The 27420-nt window shown below is 44.3% G+C and overlaps 1 protein-coding gene across 1 annotated transcript in view; it reads right to left on the bottom strand.

Moving 5' to 3' along the window:
- Positions 1 to 5310: 5310 nt before the first annotated feature.
- Positions 5311 to 27420, bottom strand: part of LOC149470587 (uncharacterized) — a 91134-nt gene continuing 69024 nt past the window's right edge. The window contains exons 3-5 of the mRNA XM_089662195.1: positions 12930 to 13205; positions 11772 to 12851; positions 5311 to 5334 (exon numbers count right to left, since the gene is read on the bottom strand). Of these exons, the coding sequence (XP_089518321.1) occupies positions 5311 to 5334; positions 11772 to 12851; positions 12930 to 13205 (1380 nt within the window). The remainder of the gene's footprint in view (positions 5335 to 11771; positions 12852 to 12929; positions 13206 to 27420) is intronic.

The raw sequence follows: 27420 nt of genomic DNA, 5'->3' as shown, positions 1-27420 counted from the left end.
AGTGTCAGGTGGACACTTAACTTTGTGAGTAAGATGAGATTGTAATAAAGCTAAATGGTTTTTACTTACTGCACCATCATGCCTTTCCTTTATTTTGAGTGATATTACTATATATTTGGAGGATGATCGCTATATAAGGAGTCCTGGCCATACTTCAAAGCTACTGCAGAGTATTGCTCCTGGTATCTGGATGTGTCCATGCTACAGAGTGTTGCTTCATGATTTGCCTTCTCTCATCGCTCCCAGAGCAAACACGCTTGTGCTGATTTATAATTTGATCAGCATTGAGCTCTGGTGAGTTTATTCCATTCATTTGGTGGTGGATTAAGCACGGTGCACTTATATGTTTAAGAAGAAATTTTGTATGGGGTGTTGGACATTTTTCTACACATTTTTTTGTACACTAATTTATGGATTGTTTCACTGGAGATTTCTTTGTATTTAGGATGTTTGGACTTTTATACACAAACTAATATTTCTTTGATATAATTTAGCGCATTCCAATTGTTGATTTTTTATCTTCCATATACATTGCTTCATGTGTGGAAGGAGCACCCTAAAATGGCTTCCCTTCAATTCCACCCATAGCTGTACTTTAGGTGATGTTGCCCCTCCCCCATATCTGTAAGGGAAACCCTCAATTTCTCCCAATCCTCCCCTGGCCTTCCAGTGAGAAGAAACATTTTCTCTGGAGTGGAGATGTTTTATGCAGTGAGCCCTTCATAGACGGGATGGGGAATCTAAGTAATCTAAGATGAGTAAGATGAACCGGTGTACTGGAGTCATGGATCAGATAACCAATGACACCATTGATGGTATAGCAGAGCTGACAGCAGAAGTGGCTCCATCACCTAAGGTGGTGTCACAGAACTGCATGGCGGCTGACTATCTCTCGGAAGATCAAGGCGGAGTCTACAAACTGGTGTCAGAGAGTATTGTACATTTATATTAGATCATGAGGATCTCAGAAGGAGATATCTACACAAGGTAAAGGAGTTCCAGCAGTCACCTGGGTGGGGGGAAGTGGGATCCATTTTCTTGGATGGGTTTAGTTGGAACTTGGTGGCTTTGCTTCTTAGGCCATTAGTTCCTACTATAGATTTGATGATAATTGTATACATTGTTGCTGGTGTGTGTTGCTGAGTTGATTTTGCTTTTTTTATGCACATGATTACATTCACATTGTTAGAACAGAAGATTACTTTAAACCCGCAAACATGTTTTATTTTCTGAAGCAGAGACCCTGGAGAATATAATGGTGGTGGTTGCCATTTTCTATGTTACAGGATATTAGCACAGCTGTTTGTCAAATGCATATTTTCTGTAAAAAACCCACTAAGATCATTTTATTACAAAATATATGACCCAATTTGTTTGGTAAACTGGCATATTTGAAGAAGGCATGTAAGGGGAGAAATTTCACACAGGAACATATTAGATTGATTGATTCACTGGTTGGTACTACCTCTCGTTCTCCTTCTATGGGGCTAAAAGAGCTAAGATTTTAAAAGCCTATGAAGAACTAACTAGGAGAGAGCAAGGAGTATCCAGCCAGTTCTGCCAGACATACATCTCCTGGGGGAATTACAATGTTGGTAAGTTTGATTTTCACATGTTAATGTGGAGATCAGCTGCTCAATCCACTGGTGTCTGCTGGGAGTTTGAGATGATAGCCAAGATCGGGATATTTTTTATGGTCAATAAACAGCAGCCTCACTATTGCTATATGACTTGTAATAGGAGGAGGTGTAAATAATTCCTCCTCTATTGACACCAAGAGGCACACCTGAGGAATATTGAACACCAACATTACAATACTGGTCATATCGTTATAATTTTGAATATGTTTGGACATCTCCAAAACGTGTATCAAATCCCCGACATCACCACTACAATTGGGGTCATAAGGGGAAATCCCTCCTGTCCTAGCTGAACAATTGAGCTGGAGTCCTGAAAGATCTATGCAAAAGAAATAACTGACTTTCTGTGAAGAGGAGAGAGAGATGAGAGGTATGGAGGTCACAATCACCTCCCACCACTCTCTATTATTTTCTCTGTTTCCCATTTCTTTCTATAAGTCTTCGGTAAGAGTCAAAAGACTGGTTAACACATTAACTTGTTAATACATTATTACATTATTATTATTACATTAACAAGTGTGAGAGTGATGTGAAATCTGTATCTGATGGAAGTAGCAACCGATGGATGGGATCTAATGTGTCTACTAAGTCCCACCTGGTAAGATGTTGAAGTTGGGCAGCCATAAAATAAAGTCTAACATTTGGTATTGCTAGGCCTCCTTGGTCTTCACCATATTGTAGAGTAGTGAGTGTGATTCTAGCTGATGGCTTCTTTAAATGAGTTCCCCAAACTGGGAGTCTATACTGGAGAACCACTTACGAGGTGTCCACATGGGAGAATTGTGGAGTATATAGAGGAATTGTGGGGTCCATATCTTCTCTTGTTCATAGATTTTATTGGAAAGAGATAATAGTTTTACAAGGAGCTGATAACAATGTGATTGCAGGACTCACCAACAGTAAGTCAGAAGGGGTACAACCCTTAGAGGTAACGTACAGGTTGTAATTTGTACAGTACAAATAATATCTTCATACATTAAAGTGGAGTTTCAGTGAAAATAAAAAAAAATAAAAGTCAGCAGCTACAAAAACTGTAGCTGCTGACTTTTAAAAGACGGGCACTTACCTGTCCCTTGATCTCGTGGTGTCCTCCCCGCAGCCCGTTTCACCGGCCGCCCTGTGTTTCCAGTGCCGGCATCTTCAGTGTGGGCACCCAGCTGTGACAGCTTGCGGCTTCACATCCGGGTGCCCACTGAGCATGTGCGAGTATCTCTGTGCTTTGTGAAAGGTCCTAGAAGACTACAGGACCATTCATGTGTCCCAGAAGACTACAGGGAGGGAGGGGGAGGACAACTTCTACTTCTGATCACCTAGGTGATTGCAGCAGAAGTGGGAGCGGGTACCTTTCAATTTCGGTTACCCCCCAAAAGGTGCCAGTGGGGTCCTTAACCACTTGCCCACCAGGCACTTATACCCCCTTCCTTACAAAGCCAATTTTTAGCTTTCAGCGCTGCCGCACTTTAAATGACAATTGCGCGGTCATCCAACATTGTACTCATATGAAATTTTTATCATTTTTGTCACACAAATAGAGCTTTCTTTTGGTGGTATTTACTCCCCGCTGGCTGTTTTATTTTTAGTACTATAAACAAAAAAAGAGCAAAAAATTGGAAAAAAAAAAGTTCTTTGTTTCTATTATAAAATTTAGCAAACAGGTAATTTTTCTCCTTCACTGATGTGCGTTGATGAGGCAGCACTGATGGGCACTGATAGGCAGCACTGATGGGCACTGATAGGCGGCACTGATTACACGGATTAGAGACTAACCGGTTTTATATTTCATGTATGCACTTTGAAACGCCAACTTGGGACGTTTATCACATCTATGCTCCACCATACGCCTCAGTGCGTGTATTTATTTATGTCACTATAATTGATATGGAGATCATAGTTGGTCACTTTTATATTATCCATTGTATCTAGATACATTTCATTCATGATATTTATGATTTTACATTTTTTCATACCTTTAGCGCTGCATGTGTTTTATTTATTATTGATTAGAGGGTTTTGAGGTTCTTACCTTTCATGCCAGCTGCTCCATTTCTATGTTTATCCAGCGCTCGTTTTATCTTATTGGATGAGGCAGCACTGATAAGCTGGCACTGTTAGGCGGCACTGATGATGGGTACTGATAGTCACTGATAGGCAGCACTGCTGGGCACTGACTGGTGACACTGCTGGGTACTGACTGGCAGCACTGCTGGGCACTGACTGGTGACACTGGTGGGTACTGACTGGCAGCACTGCTGGGCACTAACTGGTGACACTGCTGGGCAGCACTGGTGGGCACTGCTGGGCACTTGTGGGTGGAACTGGAGGGTGGGGTTGATGGGCACCGATCCTCAGGGCACTGATTATCAGTGCTCTGATGATCCCTCCTCTGACAACTGCTGGCAGTACTTTACTCATGCTCTGACAGCGTGAGGAAAGTGCAGTCTAGAATCGGCAACTGCATTTCCCGATGACCAGCGTGTCATAGGACATAACGATCACGGAGATCGCCAGGTGCGCGCCCCCAGGGGCATGCAGGAGAGCGCGTTCTGGGAGGACGTCATATGACGGCCTCCCAGAACTGGCCAACCGCAGTGCAGCCGTCATTTGGCTACTGTCAGGGCAGGGCTGTGGAACGGACAGGTAGGCCTAGTGGCAGGGTAACGCACTGGCTGACGACAACCACCACCAACAGACAGAAGTCCCTCAGGGCGCGGAGTCTAAGTCCCAGGCTGCCCTTCACCAGGGCCCCTAATGGTGGGGATGGACTTGACGCAGCCAGGAACCAGGTCACGGCCCCCGAGACACCCCGGCTGTGGTAATGGCCGCCGCCAATGGCGTGTAGCTGGTGAGAATGACAATAGCGTAGTCAGGCAAGCCGGATCGACAACAACGGGACAAAACAGTACAGAACAGTAGACAGAGAATCACAGGTCACGGGCCGGGTTCAGCAACGGAAGGTCAGATAGAAGGAAAACACAGAGAATGGTCTTAGTCACAAGCCGAGTCAGATACCAGAAGCGTCACGAGCGTATACACAGATCTGTAGCAAGAGAAAGACACAAGTGCAAAGAGCATGTGCGGATCACAGGCTTATATGTACTCAGCCACACCCCTCTGGGGGATGGACCTCAGAGACCTGAAGGCATAAAAGATTCCCACCATGCTCAGCAGAAATCCAAGATGGATGCCAGCACATGGAGTAACATAACCTCTGGGAAAAGGTAGGACCTTGAGAGCTACCTGCGGTCAGGTACAACCTCATCTTTTATATTTCACCAGAAAATAGGTCATGAATTGCATTTATGTGCTCAGAAATAAACGTTACTATATTGAACTATTGAACTATAAGAACCCAGACCTCGCTATTGTGCGGTGAAAATATCATCCAACTTTATTCATCATATACATGTGACACTTTAACAACAGAAGGAAATAGATAGATTGTTTACATTTCAAGGATCTATTTATACCATTTATATCATCTATGCTAAGAAACTGATTAACATATGTCACGCCCCTCATTAAAACCAGCCCCACCCACTTATGTAACCCTCTAAACATCCAAATCCCTGTAACTTCCCAGAAGACACTTTCATCTTTTATCCATAACAAGCTGATTGGGTACAAGAGAACCCCGAGCCCCTCCTGCTCATTCCCACACAGCAAGTCCATGTCACCATTTACAAGGTGAGAAGACCTGAAGGAGAACAAGACCATGACCACCAGGACCATCGCCTGACTGAAGCCATGCTCACATTTCTTTCTAATGCTGCTTCTATGGTCTACTCAGATACAGATTTGGCAGATGTACATTCGTGTCTTCAAGGAGCTGATCAAACATGATCTGTGCTTGACTATCTTTTTTGGGGGTCCAGAGGTGACATTAGGGGTCTGATAGACCTCTTGTGTTTCTTTAAAGAGGATCTGTGACCAGCAATATGTTATCACATGCGAGGCTATTAACCCCCTATATGGCAATAATAAAGTTCAGAGAAAGAAAAGTGTAAAGTAACACACTGTAAATGAAAAAACACACAAAACACATTTTAAAGCCCCCAGTTCCCGTATACATGAGCAATTGCAAGGGTTGGGTGAGGTTATGTAGGAAAACATCACTCACACTACACATTGTACATATCTCTGCACACACCAGAGGGAGAGGAATAACTCGAGGACCATCATTCATGGTTCACTATATAAACTGATGACTGTAAAGGCTTTTAAAGCGTCACCTATGGACAATTTCTGGTACTGAAGATTGTCACCATTTCACAAATACGCACAATTTTTAAAACGTTTGGCATGTTTGGTATCTATATACTTGATGCCAACCCAATATTGTATATTTCACTAAAGAAGCTGGGTTATATATTGTGTTTTTTGTGCACTAAAATTACTTTTTAGTGTTTTTCACAGAAAATATGTATTTGACAAACAGCTGAGCTAATATCCTGTAACATAGAAAATAGGAACCACCACCATTTTATTCTCCAGGGTCTCTGCTTCAGAAAATAAAAAATGTTTGAGGGTTTAAAATAATCTTCTGTTCTAACAATGTGAATGTAATCATGTGCATAAAAAAGCAAAATCAACTGGCAGCAAAAGACACAACAGCAGCAATGTATAAAATTATCATCAAATCTATAGAAGCAACTAATGGCCTAAGAAGCAAAGCCACCATATTACTCAACCAAGTTCCAACTAAACCCATCCAAGAAAATGGATCCCACTTCCCCCCACCCAGGTGACTGTTGGAACTGCTTTACCTTGTGTAGATATCCCCTTCTGAGATCCTCATGATCTAATATAAATGTACAACACTCTCTGACACCAGTTTGTAGGCTCCACCTTGATCTTCTGAGAGATAGTCAGCCACCATGCAGTTCTGTGACACCACCTTAGGTGATGGAGCCACTTCTGCTGTCAGCTCTGCTATACCATCAATGGTGTCATTGGTTATCTGATCCATGACTCCAGTACACCGGTTCATCTTACTTATCTTAGATTACTTAGATTCCCCATCCCGTCTATGAAGGGCTCACTGCATAAAACATCTCCACTCCAGAGAAAATGTTTCCTCTCACTGGAAGGCCAGGGGAGTATTGGGAGAAATTGAGGCTTTCCCTTACAGATATGGGGGAGGGGCAACATAACCTAAAGTACAGCTATGGGTGGAATTGAAGGGAAGGCATTTTAGGGCGCTCCTTCCACACAAGAAGCAATGCATCTGGAAGGACTAGTAATCCATTGGACCAATGGGGATTAAACATTCTGCAATACATTGAGACACCATGAAATGTTACTGGCCTGTGATTGGCTCTCCTATTGTTAGTGAAGTGAGACTCCCCTTGTCGGTATCATTAATGGAAAGAAACCATGTGAAATGTTTCCCCCCAAATCCAAAAAGGTGACCCCCTTGGGTAGGTACCCATCCTACTATTCCTGATATGAGTTTGTAGTCCCTGCTACTACAGGAAACATGCGGGCGATCATTTACACCTTTTACAGCAGGACAGTAAATATCAGAACACAATTCAAACATCAGACCAACAGCAGGAAGTCTGCTAACTGAATGTGTAATGCAATCTGTCATTAGCATTCCCAGAGTTCCCTCTGCAACATAGTTGTATCAGCTGTTGGTCCTGTCTGTAGATCTGTTATTTTCCCGCCTTCTGTAACAGGGTGACAACCCTGATCATTCTGCAGGAACATTACACAGCAGCGTTGTCACCCTGTACAGGGAAGTCTTAGATAGATTATAAGACACACAACAAGTAAAGCCCAACTTCAGCTAACGCTTCTACAGCAGTTACAGCAACAGGTTCTCTATAAGGTCCAACCCCCATATGAATGACAACTGACAGTTGTGAGCATCTCCAGCAGTGTTATAGGATTTGCCCCAACCCCTCCAACTGCCATTTTTCCCAAAAGACTTGGCCTTCTACAGGAAGTAGACAAAAAATATCTACTGGGAGGGACAACAAAAAATAAAACAAGAGGAGACTCAGAAAAACAAAGCCTGCTCTGCTAATGACAGATTTCATTATTAATGTCATTACTGATTTTGCCCATAGTTACACTTTGGTGCCAACGTTGTAATATTTCCAGGGAGAAGAAGTTTTCTTTACAAACTTTCCACCAAAAGAGATGTGTGCACTCAGAGTGATTATTGTGAACCCCAATCAGAGGAATGTCAGTCCCCCGGAAGAAGTGGTAGGAATATGACCGCACACTCAGCACTTGTAAGTTCAGATCTCTGGCAGTTGTATTGTGTGATTAGTCTATGGAGAGGAGTAATAGCTGGAAAGAGAAAACATGGAACAAGGATTTCTGATCTTCACCTGATGGAATCCCATTTGGCAGAACCACATGGAACACAAGTGGCCAGCTGGGCTTACGTTTTACTGCTGAATACATCCCCTAAATCAGCAGTAACTCAGTATTGGAAGGCCTGCATCAGCTTGGGATGTTGTTTTCTCACTGAACAGAGACTTCTTTCTAGCTGGTGTCACAGCCGCAGACCTGCCTGAAAGGTTGTCACCCATGAGAGGATATCCTACAACCTCACAAACACCCCCTTTCCTCTCTATGATCACAATCTCATCACCTTCACAGTCTCCTCATCTTCAAACACCTATCCCTCCAATCACCAATCACCTGCAGAAACCTTCACAACTTGAACCCTTCTCCTTTCCACTCTGCAACTGACCAACTCTATGACAGAATCTCTCCCCTGTCCTGCCCTGACCTGGCCACTGCTGTCTACAACAGTTCACTTTCATCCACATTAGACTCACTTGCTCCTCTAACACGAAGCATCAGGCCCCGCCCATTACAACCTTGGCAGACTGACAACACCAGAGATCTTAAACGACATAGTCGTGTGCTGGAGCGATTGTGGCGTAAAACCAAATCTCACCAAGCATTCACCCGATATAAATCTGCTTTCTTAACATACAATTCCTCCCTCCATGCTGCCAGACAAGCCTACTTTGTCACTCTCATCAATACCTTCTCATCCAGTCCTCGTCGTCTCTTCTCTACTTCTAACTCTCAACTTTCTCCACCTCCACCCAGTAACTCACTCACTGCTCACGAGATTGCAAATCATTTCAAAAACAAGATTGATGCAATTCGTAGGGGCATCTCCACTGCACAGACATCCATCCCACTTAGCATACCTTATACTAAACCTCCCTCAACACTTTCCTCTTTTGACCTCACTACTACCGAAGAGGTCACTAAGGTTCTCTCAGAAGCCCGTCTCACTACCTGCCCCCTGGACCCTATCCCCTCACAACTACTACGGTCATCCTCTTCTTCCATCCTATGCTCCCTCACTCACATCTTCAATCTCTCCCTCTCTACTGGTGCCTTCCCCTCCCCCCTAAAGCATGCGCACATCACTCCCATACTTAAAAAGCCCTCCCTGAACCCCACCAACCTGAACAACTTAAGACCCATCTCCCTGCTGCCATTTACCTCTAACCTATTACAACACTTAGTCTACAATCGCCTGAGCTCCCATCTCACCGACAACAACCTTCTTGCCCCTTTACAGTCTGGCTTTCGCTAACTACTCTCCACTGACACTGCCCTACTAAACCTCACTAATGATCTACTAACTGCTAAAACCAATGGCCACTACTCCGTACTCATCCCAACCAATGGCCACTACACCATACTCATCCCAACCAATGGCCACTACTCCGTACTCATCCCAACCAACGGCCACTGCTCCGTACTCATCCCAACCAACGGCCACTGCTTCGTACTCATCCCAACCAATGGCCACTGCTCCGTACTCATCCCAACCAATGGCCACTACTCCGTACTCATCCCAACCAATGGCCACTACTCCGTACTCATCCCAACCAATGGCCACTACTCCGTACTCATCCCAACCAATGGCCACTACTCCGTACTCATCCCAACCAATGGCCACTACACCGTACTCATCCCAACCAATGGCCACTGCTCTGTATTCATCCCAACCAATGGCCACTACTCCGTACTCATCCCAACCAATGGCCACTACACCGTACTCATCCCAACCAATGGCCACTACTCCGTACTCATCCCAACCAATGGCCACTACTCAGTACTCTTACTACTTAACCTCTCTGCAGCCTTTGATACAGTTGACCATCCCCTCCTCCTCAAAAAACTCAACTCTTTTGGCCTCCAAGACTCTGCTCTCTCCTGGTTCTCCTCCTACCTATCGCAGCGCTATATCAGCGTTACCGATAACTCTTCCTCCTCCTCTCCACTCCCTTTTTCTGTAGGGGTTCTTCAAGGTTCTGTCCTTGGACCCCTACTCTTCTCCATCTACACCTCCTCCCTTTGTCACTTGATAAACTCCCATGGCTTTAAGTACCACCTCTATGCTAATGACACACAAATCTATCTTTCTACCGCTCACCTCACCCCTTCAGTCTCCTCCTCACCTCACTCCTTCAGTCTTCTCTCGCATTACTAACCTACTAAGCGACATATCGGCATGGATGTCACTCCACTTCCTCAAACTCAATCTTTTTAAAACTGAGCTCCTAGTATTCCCTCCAGCCTGTTCCCCCTCCCTCCATCAAGATCAATAACAAAATCATCAGTCCCTCCCCTCATGCCAGGGTACTAGGTGTAATCCCAGACTCCCATCTGTCTTTTCAGTCCCAAATCCACTGTCCAAATCTTGTAGACTTCACCTCCACAGCAGCTCCAAGATATGGCCGTTCTTAACCTCGGAAACCACTAAGCAACTTATTCACTCCCTTGTTATATCTTGCCTTAACTATTGAAACTCCCTCCTCATTGGCCGACCACATTGCAGGCTATCCCCTCTTCAGTCTATCATGAAGGCTGCTGCCAGACTCATCCACCTTACTAACCATTCTGTATCAGCCACCCCTCGCTGCCAATCCCTCCACTGGCCTTCACTCAGTGTCCTCCACCCCTCTCTGCCAATCCCTCCACTGGCCTCCATTCAGTGTCCTCCACCCGCCTCTGCCAATCCCTTCACTGGCCACCATTCAGTGTCCTCCACCCCCCTCTGCCAATCCCTCCACTGGCTTCCCATTGACCAACGGATAAAATTCAAAACATTAACAATAACATGTAATTTGGGGCAGAGTTATAAATGAATTTATATCACCAATATTGTCTCCAAATATCACCCAAACCGTACTCTCCGATCCTCACATGACCACCTGCTCTCTAGCTCCCTTGTCTCCTCCTCCCATGCTCATCTCCAGAGCTTCCCCCCTATCCTCTGGAACACTCTACCCCAATTTATCAGACTATCGCCTACTCTGCTCACTTTTAGGCGATCTCTGCAAACCTATCTCTTTAGGGAAGCCTATCCTGCCCTCAGCTAATAATGGAATCTTCTACTCTTCCAGCCAGTCCATCCCCCACAGTTACTACCTTTTGTACCACTAGCCCCTCCCTCCTAGATTGTAAGCTCCTCCTATCCTTCTTGTATTTAACTTTATTGTTGCTGTATTGTCTCCCGTTATATTGTAAAGCGCTGAGCAAACTGTCGGCACCATAAATCCTGTATAATAATAATAATGAGAGGAGATGAAATGTGGAAAGAAGGCATTGATAATGGGAGAGAAGATGGAACATGTAATGGGAGGAATGGACAAGGTGGGCTTAGCTGGAGACCTCAAGCCTGGCTGATGATGTATCAATAGTCAAAAGAACCTGGAATGGACTCTCCCACCGAGGCTTCAGAGACTTGGTAAGATAATAGACCCCATCCTAGTCTCTGGTACTGAGGCAGTGTTGGTCATGTATTACCTCAGGATCCAGAAATGAAGAAAATGCTTGGAAACACAACTCAGTTGGTGAATCATGAAAATGCATTACATGTTCATTCAAAGCTCCATAAAAAAGATAAAGATGAGAATCATGAGGGAAGCTGTTCAGTTATTGATGTTTATCTTAAAAAAATTATCAAAAGATAAAATATTTAAATCCCTTCTAGTTGTGTATTGATGGACATAAGCACTATACTCAGTTCATCCGATCATTACATTCCAGTTTGCTCAGATTTTAGTTTGTTTCTTTTAAGGTAACATTTTATCTTCCCTTCTTCTCTAGCTTGTGGGATGACATTGGGGATGTGAAACTAACTTGTGACACCTGAAACTTTTTTAATATCTCTTTTCTTCCAGAATATAATCTATGCTGAAATATGTGAATCCTCCGGTGATAGATTAGACCGGCATTAACTGTAAAAGCTTTATCACATTCAGAACACTGATATGGCTTCTCTCCAGTGTGAATCCTCTGGTGTGTGATAAGATGTGACTTCACTGTAAAAGCTTTATCACATTCAGAACACTGATATGACTTCTCTCCAGTGTGAATCCTCTGGTGTCTGATAAGATCTGACTTCTGTGTAAAAGCTTTATCACATTCAGAACACTGATATGACTTCTCTCCAGTGTGAATCCTCTGGTGTGTGATAAGATGTGACTTCACTGTAAAAGCTTTACCACATTCAGAACACTGATATAACTTCTCTCCAGTGTGAATCCTCTGGTGTCTGATAAGATCTGACTTTACTTTAAAAGCTTTATCACATTCAGAACACTGATATGGCTTCTCTCCAGTGTGAATCCTCTGGTGTCTGATAAGACTTGACTTCTGTGTAAAAGCTTTATCACATTCAGAACACTGATATGACTTCTCTCCAGTGTGAATCCTCTGGTGTCTGATAAGATGTGACATCTGTGTAAAAGCTTTATCACATTCAGAACACTGATATGACTTCTCTCCAGTGTGAATCCTCTGGTGTCTGATAAGATGTGACTTCACTGTAAAAGCTTTACCACATTCAGAACACTGATATAACTTCTCTCCAGTGTGAATCCTCTGGTGTCTGATAAGATCTGACTTTACTTTAAAAGCTTTATCACATTCAGAACACTGATATGGCTTCTCTCCAGTGTGAATCCTCTGGTGTCTGTTAAGATATGACTTTACTGTAAAAGCTTTATCACATTCAGAACACTGATATGACTTATCTCCAGTGTGAATCCTCTGGTGTCTGATAAGATGTGACTTCTGTGTAAAAGCTTTATCACATTCAGAACACTGATATGACTTCTCTCCAGTGTGAATACTCTGGTGTGTGATAAGACTTGACTTCTGTGTAAAAGCTTTATCACATTCAGAACACTGATATGGCTTCTCTCCAGTGTGACTCCTCTGGTGTCTGTTAAGATGTGACTTTACTGTAAAAGCTTTATCACATTCAGAACACTGATATATCTCTCCAGTGTGAACCCTCTGGTGTGTGATAAGATGTGACTTCTGTGTAAAAGCTTTATCACATTCAGAACACTGATATGACTTCTCTCCAGTGTGACTCCTCTGGTGTGTGATAAGACTTGACTTCCGTGTAAAAGCTTTATCACATTCAGAACACTGATATGGCTTCTCTCCAGTGTGAATCCTCTGGTGTCTGTTAAGATGTGACTTTACTGTAAAAGCTTTATCACATTCAGAACACTGATATGGCTTCTCTCCAGTATGAACTCTTTGGTGTACTATAAGGTCTCTCTTGTGTGTAAAAGTTTTGCCACATTCAGAACAATGATATGACTTCCTTTCATTGTGAACCTTCTGGTGTGTGATATATTTTCTCTCCATTGTAAAATCTCCAAACAAGAAGTAGTTTGAAATGACTCCTCTTATGTATACTTGGGTTGGACTTTATTGTAAAGCCATTGTCATTTCCAGAACACATAAATTTATTTTCTCCTGTTGTCCTCTGAGGCTGGATCAATGTGGAAGAGGATCCAAACCATGACTTTTAGAACACAGATATGACTTGTATCCCATGTGAATCCTCCAATGAGCTGCAATAAAGACTTTCAGTCAATTAAGACATCCATGTGTCTTGTTTTCCATGTGACTCAGCTCTATTCATGAAAACCAACATGACCGAAAACTTGGTTCATCAATCCACCTGTACAAAAAAAAATAAATAATAAATTTAAAATTCTATATAAAGGGCTACATAAAGTTGCTTTCTATTTTTAATGTTCATTACTAAATATATCTTATGAATAGAAAGAATATGTACAGCATTATCTACAGTATTTTTTTAATCAAATAGATTTTATTAAGAATGTTTATAAGTGCGCACAGTATTCCCAACATTCAGCCCAGACAATGGAGTCATACATTCTCACGTATAGGCAGTTGTGGCACTGTTACAGATCATACAGAACAATAACTTGCTTTGTCTATGGTGTCACTTTTACCTTTTATAAACAAATGAACAGAGAAAAGAAGAAACAACCTAGAACAATTCAGCTGTACACGGCAAGTAACTCCCCCCAGTACATACATAGATAGCTGACACCGATCAATGAGGCCCGTGTCTACAGGATCATACCCCAAGTATGGGTCTCCAATGTAGTTACCATTCAGTAGGATACAACTGGCCGTTCTCCTTTTATGGGGCTTAAAAAGCTAAAGTTTTAAAAACCTATGATGTTAATGTGGAGATCACCTGCTCAATCCACTGGTGTCTGCTGGGAGTTTGAGATGATAGCCAAGATCGGGATATTTTTTATGGTCAAGCAGCCTCACTATTGCTATATGACTTGTAATAGGAGGAGGTGTAAATAATTCCTCCTCTATTGAGACCAAGAGGCACACCCGAGGAATATTGAATACCAACATTACAATACTGGTCATATCATTCCACTTTTTGAATAATTTTGGACATCTCCAAAATGTGTATCAAATCCCCGACATCACCACTACAATTGGGGTCATAAGGGGAAATCCCTCCTGTCCTAGCTGAACAATTGAGCTGGAGTCCTGAAAGATCTATGCAAAAGAAATGACTGAGTTTCTGTGAAGAGGACAGAGAGATGAGAGGTATGGAGGTCACAATCACCTCCCACCACTCTCTCTTATTTTCTCTGTTTCCCATTTCTTTCTATAAGTCTTCGGTAAGAGTCAAAAGACTGGAATAAATAGATGAGAGATCATGCCTTTCCCACTGGTGCCATCTGAAGCCCATTAATAAGTGTGAGAGTGATGTGAAATCTGTATCTGATGGAAGTAGCAACCGATGGATGGGATCTAATGTGTCTACTAAGTCCCACCTGGTAAGATGTTGAAGTTGGGCAGCTATAATATAAAGTCTAACATTTGGTATTGCTAGGCCTCCTTGGTCTTCACCATACTGTAGAGTAGTGAGTTTGATTCTAGCTGACGGCTTCTTCTAAATGAGTTCTCCAAACTGGGAGTCTATACTGGAGAACCACTTACGAGGTGTCCACATGGGAGAATTGTGGAGTATATAGAGGAATTGTGGGGTCCATATCTTCTCTTGTTCATAGATGTTATTGGAAAGAGATAATAGTTTTACAAGGAGCTCATAACAATGTGATTGCAGGACTCACCAACAGTAAGTCAGAAGGGGTACAACCCTTAGAGGTAACGTACAGGTTGTAATTTGTACAGTACAAATAATATCTTCATACATTAAAGTGGAGTTCCAGTGAAAATAAAAAAAAATAAAAGTCATCAGCTACAAAAACAGTAGCTGCTGACTTTTAAAAGACGGGCACTTACCTGTCCCTCGATCTTGTGGTGTCCTCCCCGCAGCCCATTTCACCGGCCGCCCTGTGTTTCCAGTGCCAGCATCTTCAGTGTGGGCACCCAGCTGTGACAGCTTGCGGCTTCACATCCGGGTGCCCACTGAGCATGTGCGAGTATCTCTGTGCTTTGTGAATGGTCCTGTAGTCTTCTAGGACCTTTCATGTGTCCCAGAAGACTACAGGGAGGGAGGGGGGAGGACAACCTCCGCTTCTGATCACCTAGGTGATTGCAGCAGAAGTGGGAGCGGGTACCTGTCAATTTCGGTTACCCCCCAAAAGGTGCCAGTGGGGTCCTTAACCACTTGCCTACCCGGCACTTATACCCCCTTCCTTACCAGGCCAATTTTCAGCTTTCAGCGTTGTCGCACTTTAAATGACAATTGCGCGGTCATGCAACATTGTACTAATTTTATCATTTTTTTGACACAAATAGAGCTTTCTTTTGGTGGTCTTTACTCCCCGCTGGGTGTTTTATTTTTTGTGCTATAAACAAAAAAAGATCAAAAAATGTAAAAAAAAAAAAGTTTCTTTGTTTCTATGATAACATTTTTCAAACAGGTAATTTTTCTCCTTCACTGATGTGCACTGATAGTCAGCACTGATAGGCAGCACTGATGAGGCGGCACTGATAGGTGCCAGTGGGGTCCTTAACCACTTGCCTACCAGGCACTTATACCCCCTTCCTTACTAGGCCAATTTTCAGCATTGTCGCAGTTTAAATGACAATTGCGCAGTCATGCAACATTGTACTCAATTGAAATTTTTATCTTTTTTTTACACAAATAGAGCTTTCTTTTGGTGGTATGTTTTATTTTTTGCGCTATAAAATAAAAAAGAGCAAAAAATTTGAAAAAAAAAGTTTCTTTGTTTCTATTAAAATATTTAGCAAACAGGTAATTTTTCTCCTTCACTGATGTGCGTTGATGAGGCTGCACTGATAGGCAGCAAGGATAGGCAGCACTGATGGGCACTGATAGGCAGCAAGGATAGGCAGCACTGATGAGGCGGCACTGATGATGGGTACTGATAGTTGTCACTGATTGGCAGCATTGCTGGGCACTGACTGGCGGCACTGCTGGGTGGCACTGCTGGGTAAAGGTGGGTGGCACTGCTGGGCACTTGTGGGCAGAACTGGTGGGTGGCGCTGCTGGGCACCGATCCTCAGGGCACTGATCATAAGTGCCCTGATGATCCCTACTCTGACAACTGCTGGCAGTACCTTCCTCTTGCTCTGACAGCGTGAGGAAAGTGCAGCTGAGCACCGGCAACTGCAATTCCCGATGACCAGCGTGTCATAGGACACAGCGATCATGGAGATCGCCAGGTTCATGCCCCCGGGGCATGCAGGAGAGCGCATTCTGGGAGGACATCATATGAGATTTCTACATGGCAAATAATTTCCTAGCAGGTGTAGTAGAGTCATAGAAATCCAACAGACCCGACAGTCATGACATGCATGCTGCTGATTCTGTGTCATTGAATCACTCATTGAAAGGGGCGTGTTCACAATAATAGCAGTGTGGAGTTCTATTAGTGAGGTCATTCATTCTTTGATAAACAGGTGGCAATTATTGCCCTTATTTAAGGAAGGAAGGCAGCAAATGTTGGACATGCTGGTTACAGTGCATTTCTCTCTGAAATTCTGAGGAAAATGGGTGGTTCCAGACATTGTTCAGAAGAACAGCGTACCTTGATTAAAAAGTTGATTGGAGAGGGGAAAACATATAAAGAAGTGCAGAAAATGATCGGCTGCTCAGCTAAAATGATCACAAATGCTTTAAAATGGCAACCAAAACCTGAAAGACGTGGAAGAAAGCGAAAAACTACCATTGGAATGAATAGAAGAATAGCCAAAATGGGGCGGACTCAGCCAACAATCAGCTCCAGGAAGATGAAAGAAGGTGTGACGTTCCCTGTGAGGACTGTTACAATTAGAAGACGTCTATGTGAAGCCAAGCTATCTGCAAGAAGTCCCCGCAAAGTCCCACTGTTGGAAAAAAGATATGTGCTGAAGAGGTTACAATCTGCCAAAGAGCACATTGACTGGCCTAAAGAGAAATGACGCAACATTCTGTGGACTGAAGTAAGATTGTTCTTTTTGGGTCTAGTGGGCGGAGACAGTTTGTCAGACGACCCCCAAACACTGAATTCAAGCCACAGTACACTGTGAAGACAGTGAAGCATGGTGGTGCAAGCATCATGATATGGGGGTGTTTCTCATACTACGGTGTTGGGCCTATTTATCGCATACCAGGGATCATGGATCAGTTTGAATCCATCAGAATACTTGAAGAGGTCATGCTGCCTTATGCTGAAGAGGAAATGCCCTTGAAATGGGTGTTCCAACAAGACAACGACCCCAAACACACCAGTAAATGTGCAACATCTTGGTTCCAGACCAACAAGATGGACGTTATGGAGTGGCCAGCCCAATCCCCGGATCTTCATCCAATAGAAAACTTGTGGGGTGACATCAAAAATGCCGTTTCTGAGGCAAAACCAAGAAATAGAGAAGAACTGTGGAATGTGGTCCAATCATCCTGGGCTGGAATACCTGATCACAGGGGCCAGAAGTTGGGTGACTCCATGCAACACAGATGTACAGCAGTTCTCAGAAACAGTGCGACTACAACCAAATATTCATGAAGTCATTCAAAGGAAAGCAAAACCTTCAAACATTTTTCAGTCTATATATTTTTTTAGAGGAACAACACAAATTTGATGTAGTTTTCTTCATGTTGTGATTTGGAATAGAATGTGTCGTGTCCCCAATGCATTTGTGTGGATGGAAATAAAAGCTATTAGAAGGATTTTCAGCTTTAGTCACTTTTTCCAACACACTGCTATTATTTTGAACACAACTGTATATGGTATGAAGTGTAAGGTGGTGGAGCTGGTAGCTGTGTATATAAAGGTGGAAATCAAACCTCTGACATGGGGGTCACATTTACATATGTTATGTGACAGTAGGCAGGTAAAAATCACCTGGTTGTGATAGGAGTCCCAGAGTGGCTGGTCCAGCCCCATAGTGTTGGTGCCCAAACCGGATGGGAGCTGGCGATTTTGTAACGACTTCTGACAGTTAAATAAAGTTACAAAGTTTGACACCTACCCCATGCCGAGGATAGATGAATTAATCGACCGTCTGGGAGCAGCCCGGTACATGACGACGCTCGATTTGACCAAAGGATATTTGCAGATACCCCTAGCTGAGTCAGCAAAGGAGAAGACTGCATTTGGAACCCCAGAAGGTTATTCCAGTATAGAAGAATGCCGTTCGGGTTACAGAATGCACCGACTACCTTTCAGCGCAAAATGGATCAAATTCTTCGCCCCCATCAGAAGTATGCTGCAGCTTACCTGGACGATGTGATTGTCCATAGCGCAGATTGGGCCTCACATTTGCCAAAGGTTCAGGCTGTACTAGACTCAATACGGAAAGCTGGGTTTACGGCCAACCCAAAGAAGTGTATGATTGGACAGGAAGAGGCCAGGTACACCATTGGGAGAGGAGTAATAAAACCCAAGATCAACAAAGTTGAAGCGATAGAGTTGGCCACGCCCAAACAACAAGAAGCAGGTACGGGCTTTTCTAGGTATTGCTGGCTACTATTGGCGATTCATTCCCCATTTTGCTTCTCTGGCAGTGCCCCAACCAACTTGACAAAAGGAAGGAGTCAGTCGTGGTTAAGTGGTCCCCGGAGGCTGAAGCAGCATTTCAGTCTTTAAAAAGGGCCTTATGTAGCCAGCCAGTTCTATACTCACCAGACTTCTCAAAAGACTTTGTGGTCCAGACGGATGCATCCGATGTTGGCTTAGGAGCAGTGTTGTCCCAGGTTTGGAAGGGGGAGGAGCACCCGGTAATCTACCTGAGCAGAAAGCTTAAATCTCACAAGGAAAATTACACCACAATTGAGAAGAAGTGTTTAGCAGTAAAGTGGGCTCTAGATTCCCTGCGGTACTATCTGCTAGGCAGACATTTTGACCTAGTCACGGATCACGCTCCCTTGAAATGGATGGCTCAAAATAAAGAGACCAATAGAAGGGTAAATAGGTGGTTCCTGGCCCTACAAGAAATGAACTTCACGGTAAAGCATCGCCCTGGAGTTCAGATGGGAAATGTGGATGCTTTAGCCCGGGTTCATGCCTGCCTGGCTACTGGTGTTACAACCCCAAGGTTGAAACAAGAGGGGGGGTATGTGACAGTAGGCAGGTGAAATCACCTGGTTGCGTCCTGGATGGACGATACATTTGTCCAAGGTTTAGACTATATGGGGATTTGTTCCACTAGGGGGGAATTGCTGAGTCCTTCAGCACTGAGGTAATGAGCCCAGCTGAAGATAGTGGGCTCATTAAGGCCTTTATAAAACTCCCCAGCCTGCTTAGTGAGTTGCTCCATCCTGGAACCAGATCTGTGCCTGAACTGACTGGGGACAACATCCTATCTGTGTGCAGTGAGACAAAAGCCTGTGTGGCTAAGCCTACAACTAACAGGGGCTAGGTATAGCATCAGGCTATACCTGGTGGGTAGCTAGGGAAGCTATGTTGTACAGTAAGTATCCAAGTTGGCCAGGATTTGATGTTTCTTATTTTTTTTATTTACGTTTTTCTGTAAATATTGTAAATAAACTGTACCTTTTTGTTTTTTTCACCTCCACTGTTGTGCTATGCCTGTGTTTTGTGTTGTGCACCCATCCAGGGGGTCACACACACCCGCTGCCGAGCGAAACCCGTTACAGTGTTCAAACCTGGTCATGTCTGGGAGGGAGGGGGTTGGTGTGTAAGTGGGAGGAACAAAAGTGATTGACCTGAAGATATCTAAAAAGTTCAGGTCTAGATATTTTGTGGGAGTCACATAGGGTTTGGAAGGGTATAAAGGAGTCTGGTGCTGTGAAATTGTAAGTTTGAACTAGACTAGTACTAGGACAAGCATGAAAAGAAGATGGAGGCATCCATGCCGGATAAAAGCCTGGATTGAGGAGGTATGCCATGAGTGGGTTATGGGGTGACTGTAAGGTGTATCAGAACTTTAGACTGTCCCAGATAGATGGGTAGTGTGACGGAGCGTAGGCAGGACAGAACATACAGAGTAGATGGCAAACGCACAAAGCTTTATTGAGACAAACAGACGGCAGTCACCGAATAGGGGAGTTCGCAGGGAGGGTGAATACGCCAGTCCAGGATGACACGGAAGGACCAAAACACTTAAAGTCCAGCACCGAGAGCCAAGGGAGAGTCTCTGTAGCAAGTAAAGTCTTCCCCAGCTCTGGGAGAAGGGGGGTCCTAGGCAGCCTTGGGTCTCTGCCAAGCCTGGCCACAAAAGGTCTCTGCCACAGCTCTCGGGCTCCTTCCATCAGCTACCCAGCAGTGAATACCTTGGGAGTGCTGCATGAGCTTCTTAAAACTGGAAGGGGCACGGATGAGAGATGGCAGTGAGAAAGCAGGGACAGAGAAGGGGCGGGGGGGGGGGGGGCAGCTGTGACAGGTAGTGTTGAGTAATTGGGTTTTGGAGTGAGCGATGGTCTCTAGAGTGTAGCCATAGTAAATTGGCAACTGATAAGGGGTAACAATCTACTGACTCTATAGCGACCCATGGGGGGGTCATTTTTACTGCATGATATTTAGGGAGTTGAGCAAGATGTGCAGCTTGGAAATATTTTGCAAAGTTCAGAAGCCCCAGACCACTCTAAGTTTTGCAGATGCAGTTTACAGTGCCCCATACATAAGTGGTGCCGCGACACTAATATGCAGAGGAAACAAAAAGGTATATATATGGGTAGGACCCAATAAAGGTATAATATTTTGGGCAGAATTGTCATTTTTTACAATCATGATACAACCCATCCATGAGAGGAGTAGTTTGGACCAGGATGTCATAAGATTAGTAAGGTGTGTTAACATAGGAGGGTAGTTAGCAGAATATAGAATATTGAGGTCTGCCATCAGCTTGGGTCCTAAATCAGGAATATATTGACTGGACCAAGAGAAGGGTGGAGGACGTTGTAGTTGTGACACAGTTAAGGAGGGTAGAGAGAAATTAAGAGCTGTAGACTTTTTGGGATTCACAACCAGGTCCAAAATCACTGCAAATTGGTCCAGGCATTGGAGAAGGTTGGGTGCTGAGATCAAAGGAGAAGACATGAAGAGGAGATTGTCATCAGAGAAAAAGCATAACTTATGATGATGACCGCCAAGTTCTAATCCTTTAATATTTGTGTTAGTTCTTATCAGCTGTGCTAAAGGTTCATTCGCTAGAAAAGGAGGGGGGGGGGCAGCCTTGCCTCATTCCCCTTTGTATGGAAAAAAAGTCTGACTTGTAACCCACATATCTCAAGTAAGCCCTTGGGGAGGTGTAAAGGGGTGATATCCATTGGAGTCAAAGGCTTTTTTTATGTCTAAGGAAAGGAAACAGCCGGGTATGCGGCGTATGCAAGCTGCATGTTCTAGCAAAACCACTCTGTGGTCTCGGCTTGGCAGAGGGGGGTTAAAACCCATCTGATCCTTGTGTATCAAGGTGCCTATGATGGAGTTCAGCCATGCAGATAGGATTTTTCTAGGATTTTAACATCCAAGTTAAGAAGGGAGATTGGTGTGTAATGAAGCCATGTGGTGTGATCTGATTGGGGTTCAGGTAGCATAGAAATGACTGCTGTTAGGGAGTCTGAGCAGAAAGAATAACCTTTGAGTAAGGCATTAAATGCATTAACCAATAAAGGTGGAAGGAGGTTAGTAAATATTTGGAATATAGGGCTGTAAGCTGTCTGGGCCAGGCCGCTTATTAGACTTTAGGGACTTGATGGAGTTCGGGACCTCAAGTTCTGTAATAGGTGTTTCCAGGGAAGAACATTGAGAAGCTGAGAGTGTTGGTAGAGATAGGCTTGAGAAAAGTTCAGTGGCCTGCGATTCATCATAGGAGCCGGTCTCAGAGTATAATTCTGCTAGATGTTTGAGGAAGACCTGTAATATTTTATTAGGATGGCTGGTGTGTGAAGTTTTTGTAATCTTTAAATGGACAAGTCTGTGTGTGGTCTGAGGTTCGCAGTCCCAGGGCTAGAAAAGTGTCAGGTTTGTTTGTGTTCATATAATGTTTATGTCTGGATTGGCGTAGAACTTTATCATCTGATTCTGTCAAGAAAACATCTATTTCTAGCCTGGTCTTGTCCAGGACAATCTATGAGAAGGTGAGGGGTCTGATTGGAAGGCTTTGTTGGCCTGATGAAATGAGGGTTCTAAGCGGTGATGGATTGCTCGCTGTCCTTTCTTGAGATGTGAGGCTTGGCCGATACAGGCTCCTCTAATTACAGACTTATGGGCTTCCCAAAAGGTCAGGAGAGAGATGTCATCAGTTGTGTTATGTGTCAGGTATTCTTTGATGGCTAGTTCAATGTCCAGTCTGTGGGATGGGTGGGCCATTTAGACTCCATGTAGTGCTAGTTTGTTGGGGTACTAAGGAGGAGAGGGTCAAGAGGACAGCTTTGTGACCAGTCCAGGGGTAAGGTATGATGGTTCAGGATGGGAGGGCTGGGGACATACCTCTAGTCAGAAATATATGGTCAATGTGGGAGAAAGTTTTATGTGGATATGAGTAGTATGTATAGTGTCTTCTAGCTGGGTTAGCTTCTTGCCATGTGTCTATGAGAGAGCGTTGTTGGAGTTGTTGCTGGAAGGAGGATGTGGATGGATAAGAGGTTATGGGGGATTTGTCTAGCAAGGGATAAACTAACTGATTGGAATTGCCACATAGTAAAAGTGTACCTAATTTATGGGAATCTATTACTTGTAGCAAATGGGAGTTAGGACTGCAATTGGGGCATAGTATGAAGCTATAGTGACCTCTGAGTCAAGGAGGTGACCCCCTAGAAAATATAACGGCTCTCTGGGTCCCAGATCCCTGCCTTGGGTGTAAAGGGAGTAGAGCAGTGGAAAGCTTTGAGTACATCTGTGTGTTTAGTTGCAGCAGAAGCCATATAAACCTGTGGGTAGGAAGAGCTGAGATATTTCTGCATATGGCTGGCAGTGAAATGAGTCTCCTGCAGGCACACCACATGTGTTTTGGCATGGGCAAAGGATTTGAAGGCCTTAATTTTTTTATTCCCCGAACATTCAGGGTAAGTATATTTATAGGAGCCATGATAAAGGACAGATACAAAGCTGATTGTAGGTGTCGCATCATGGCGACATCATCACTCCTGAAAGGGTGATTTGTTTGTTATTTTGTTGTCCAGCTATTGGTAGGAGGTTTAGCTAACAGCATTGAGCTGTTAGTTGCAAAAATTGTAGAATTATACTAAATATATATTTTTTTGTTTACAAACGTTTTTATTTTTTAAGAAATAGACTTCAAAATGGCATTACAGCTTAAAATAGAATATACAACAGAAACAAGGCACAACTGCAGTATTCATTTCAAAAGGTGAAATTATGTAGAATAAAGGGAAAAAGAGAAAAGAAATGAAGTACATGAGCAATATAGATAGAGAGGTAGGCAGAGTTATAAAACGACCAACAAAGTAACTCAATCAATCAAAGCATAAATGGTCCTTATTGATCTAGTAAATGCCTGTGAGTTCTCCAAAGTTCCCATTTTTTGTCAAATAAATGCATCTTATCCAATAGAGTATAAAGAATTCTCTCCATGAGCATCACCGCATCAACTCTGCAGAACTGTGGTCAATGGTACTGTGAGGGATTTCCAATGTAGGGCAATAGCCCATAGGGTGGATATACAAATGCTATGGATTAGCCTCATAACCTCAGTCTGAACTCCCGAGATAGGGGCTCCCAGTAGGCAGGACTGCATAGACAGATGCACCGGAGCACCTGCCACTGCAGAGGCAACTTCAGAAATTTTGTGCCACACCAATGAGAGGCTTGGGCCGGCCCAAAATATATGCACTAGAGTACCAGCAAGGACACAGCCCCGGAAACAAAGGTGGGACATCCCTGGATACATGGTGTGTAGTCTAGATGGGGTATGATACCATCTGGTTATTACTTTGAGGGCCGTCTCACGGACAGAAAGATCTAGAGCTCTTACACACATTATCCACCATGGAATCCCAATCCTCATCAGAAAAAGTGACATCACTATCAGCCTCCCATTTCTGTCTATAAAGAGGGGGTGAGGGAAAGAAAGTAACCAAAAATTGGCGATACAAATCTGAAATAAGACCCCTGCCCCTAGGAGAGTCACGGCTAATACGTTCAAAAAATGACAAAATGTGAATTAAAAAAATGTCTAATCTGTCGATAATGATAATATTCACGAAGCAGAATATCAAAAAGTATGCGTAGCATCTCAAAAGTGATACAAGATCCTCCTCTCTGAAAGTCAGATGACCTAATAAAGGACCTATCATACCACCAACGGAATACCTGTGAAGATGAGAATGCTGTAATAAAATTTGGGTCACCAAAAAATGATGAACCTGGTGAGACAGAGGAGACAAGATTCAATTTAAGTTTATAACGGGACCAAAACATCAATGATTGGGCAACAATGGAATTATAGAGCAATAACGAGGGGGGTAATTTTGGACCATAATACACCTGGTAAATAGAATGGATGTATAGACTGAGATTCAAATCTGATCCATGGGACCTGGGAAGTAATAGTCACCCATTGTGATAGCTGTGCGAAACGGGCTGACAGGTAGTAAAGCCAGAATTTGGGGAGACCTAGGCCTCCCACCCATTGTGACCGGTAGAGGACCGATGAAGTAAAACGAGGGCGTTTGTTACGCCAAATAAAATGATTAATAATCCGTTGAAAGTGATCTAAGAACGTTTTTGAGACAGGGATTGGGAGTGATCTACATAAAGTAATTTAGGGAAGACATTCATTGTTACTGCCGTGACTCTGCCAAGAATGAGATAGGGGATCCATGCCAGATCTTCAATAGAGGTGAGAGGCGTGACACACATGGTGGCCAATTAGCAGCAAATAATTTTTAGTATCTGGGGGTGAGGTTTATACCTAGGTATGAAATCTGATCTGTGGCCCAACGAAATGGAAAAGAATTGCGGAGAGATGCACCCAGGGAATCAGGAACATTAATAGGCAGAACTACTGATTTAGTAAAATTTACAGTAAGACCTGATACTGTTACAAAGTCATTCAATAATGAGCAGAAGTCAGGCAATGACACCAACAGTTTAGTAAGGAAAAGCAGAACATCATCTGCATACATACAAATTGTGAAATGTGAACCAATAATGGGGAACCAGAAATGTCTGAGTGTGATTATTGCAATTGCCAAGGGTTCCAAAACAAGCGCCAATAATGAGGGTGAAAGAGGACAACCCTGACGGGTACCTCCGCCTAGTGTACAAAATACAGAATTGCAGCCTGGAAGTCTTATTCTTGTTTTGGGGGGAGTCATACAAAGCATGTACACCAGACAGAAATTCATCACTAATGCCCATCTTCTGCAGTAATGAAAACAAGTATGGCCAGAGGACACTATCAAAGGCCTTGTTAATGTCCCGGCTCAGCAACAAAACTTCTTTAGAATGCAAATTGACGTCCTGAATAACATTTAATGTGAGACAAATAGTCCCTGATTTACTATTGTGCCTGGGCGCATTTCCGTGGGCGAACGTCTAATTTTTACGAGCGACCGTCTACTTTTACCCCACTAAGAGATTTACTATTGAGCAGTGTTAACAAGTAGACGCCAATCGAATTTACTAACGAGACACACACCAGGAATCAGACTCACAAAGCAGACTTGGTAAGAGGTATGTCTAACACCATGAAAGATCACTGCAGAAATATGTTCACTTTGAAATTTGCTTTGCCAAATATCAGGACTTCACTTTAAACAATATCTACCATTTAAAAAAAAAATTAAAATGTGTTAAAAAGTTTTTTTTTTAAGCAAGACGACACAATGAAAAACTAGACACTCGTGCAGCTTATTTGGCAGATATAACTGAGCATGTGCAGAACACACATTAGACGTCCTCTGTGGGCGCTTGCTTTTTAGCCACTGCTCAATAGTAAATCTCAGTGTGGAGTCCTCTGACAGCCGGCACTCGGTGGCGTCTCCTGTGTGTGGAGTCCTCTGACAGCCGGCACTCGGTGGCGTCTCCTGTGTGTGGAGTCCTCTGACAGCCGGCACTCGGTCGTGTCTCCTGTGTGTGGAGTCCTCTGACAGCCGGCACTCGGTGGCGTCTCCTGTGTGTGGAGTCCTCTGACAGCCGGCACTCGGTCGTGTCTCCTGTGTGTGGAGTCCTCTGACAGCCGGCACTCGGTTGTGTCTCCTGTGTGTGGAGTCCTCTGACAGCCGGCACTCGGTCGCATCTTCTGTGTGTGGAGTCCTCTGACAGCCGACACTCGGTGGCATCTCCTGTGTGTGGAGTCCTCTGACAGCCGGAACTCGGTCATGTCTCCTGTGTGTGGAGCCCTCTGACAGCCGGCACTCGGTGGCGTCTCCTGTGTGTGGAGTCCTCTGACAGCCGGCACTCGGTGGCGTCTCCTGTGTGTGGATTCCTCTGACAGCAGGCACTCGGTGGCGTCTCCTGTGTGTGGAGTCCTCTGACAGCCGGCACTCGGTGGCGTCTCCTGTGTGTGGAGTCCTCTGACAGCCGGCACTCGGTGGCGTCTCCTGTGTGTGGAATCCTCTGACAGCCGGCACTCAGTGGCGTCTCCTGTGTGTGGAGTCCTCTGACAGCCGGCACTCGGTGGCGTCTCCTGTGTGTGGAGTCCTCTGACAGCCGGCACTCGGTGGCGTCTCCTGTGTGTGGAGTCCTCTGACAGCCGGTACTCGGTGGCGTCTCCTGTGTGTGGAGTCCTCTGACAGCCGGCACTCGGTGGCGTCTCCTGTGTGTGGAGTCCTCTGACAGCCGGCACTCGGTGGAGTCTCCTGTTTGTGGAGTCCTCTGACAGCCGGCACTCGGTGGCATCTCCTGTGTGTGGAGTCCTCTGACAGTCGGCACTCGGTGGCGTCTCCTGTGTGTGGACTCCTCTGACAGCCGGCACTCGGTGGTGTCTCCTGTGTGTGGATTCCTCTGACAGCCGGCACTCGGTGGCGTCTCCTGTGTGTGGAGTCTTCTGACAGCCGGCACTCGGTGGCGTCTCCTGTGTGTGGAGTCCTCTGACAGCCGGCACTCGGTGGCGTCTCCTGTGTGTGGAGTCCTCTGACAGCCGGCAC

This window comes from Staurois parvus, unplaced genomic scaffold (genome assembly GCF_062004578.1).
Source record: "Staurois parvus isolate SC_StPar_1 unplaced genomic scaffold, SC_StPar_1.0 ptg000037l, whole genome shotgun sequence".
NCBI lineage: Eukaryota > Metazoa > Chordata > Amphibia > Anura > Ranidae > Staurois > Staurois parvus.
Note: the sequence above shows the minus strand (reverse complement) of the source record. Positions and strands in the feature narration are given on the sequence as shown.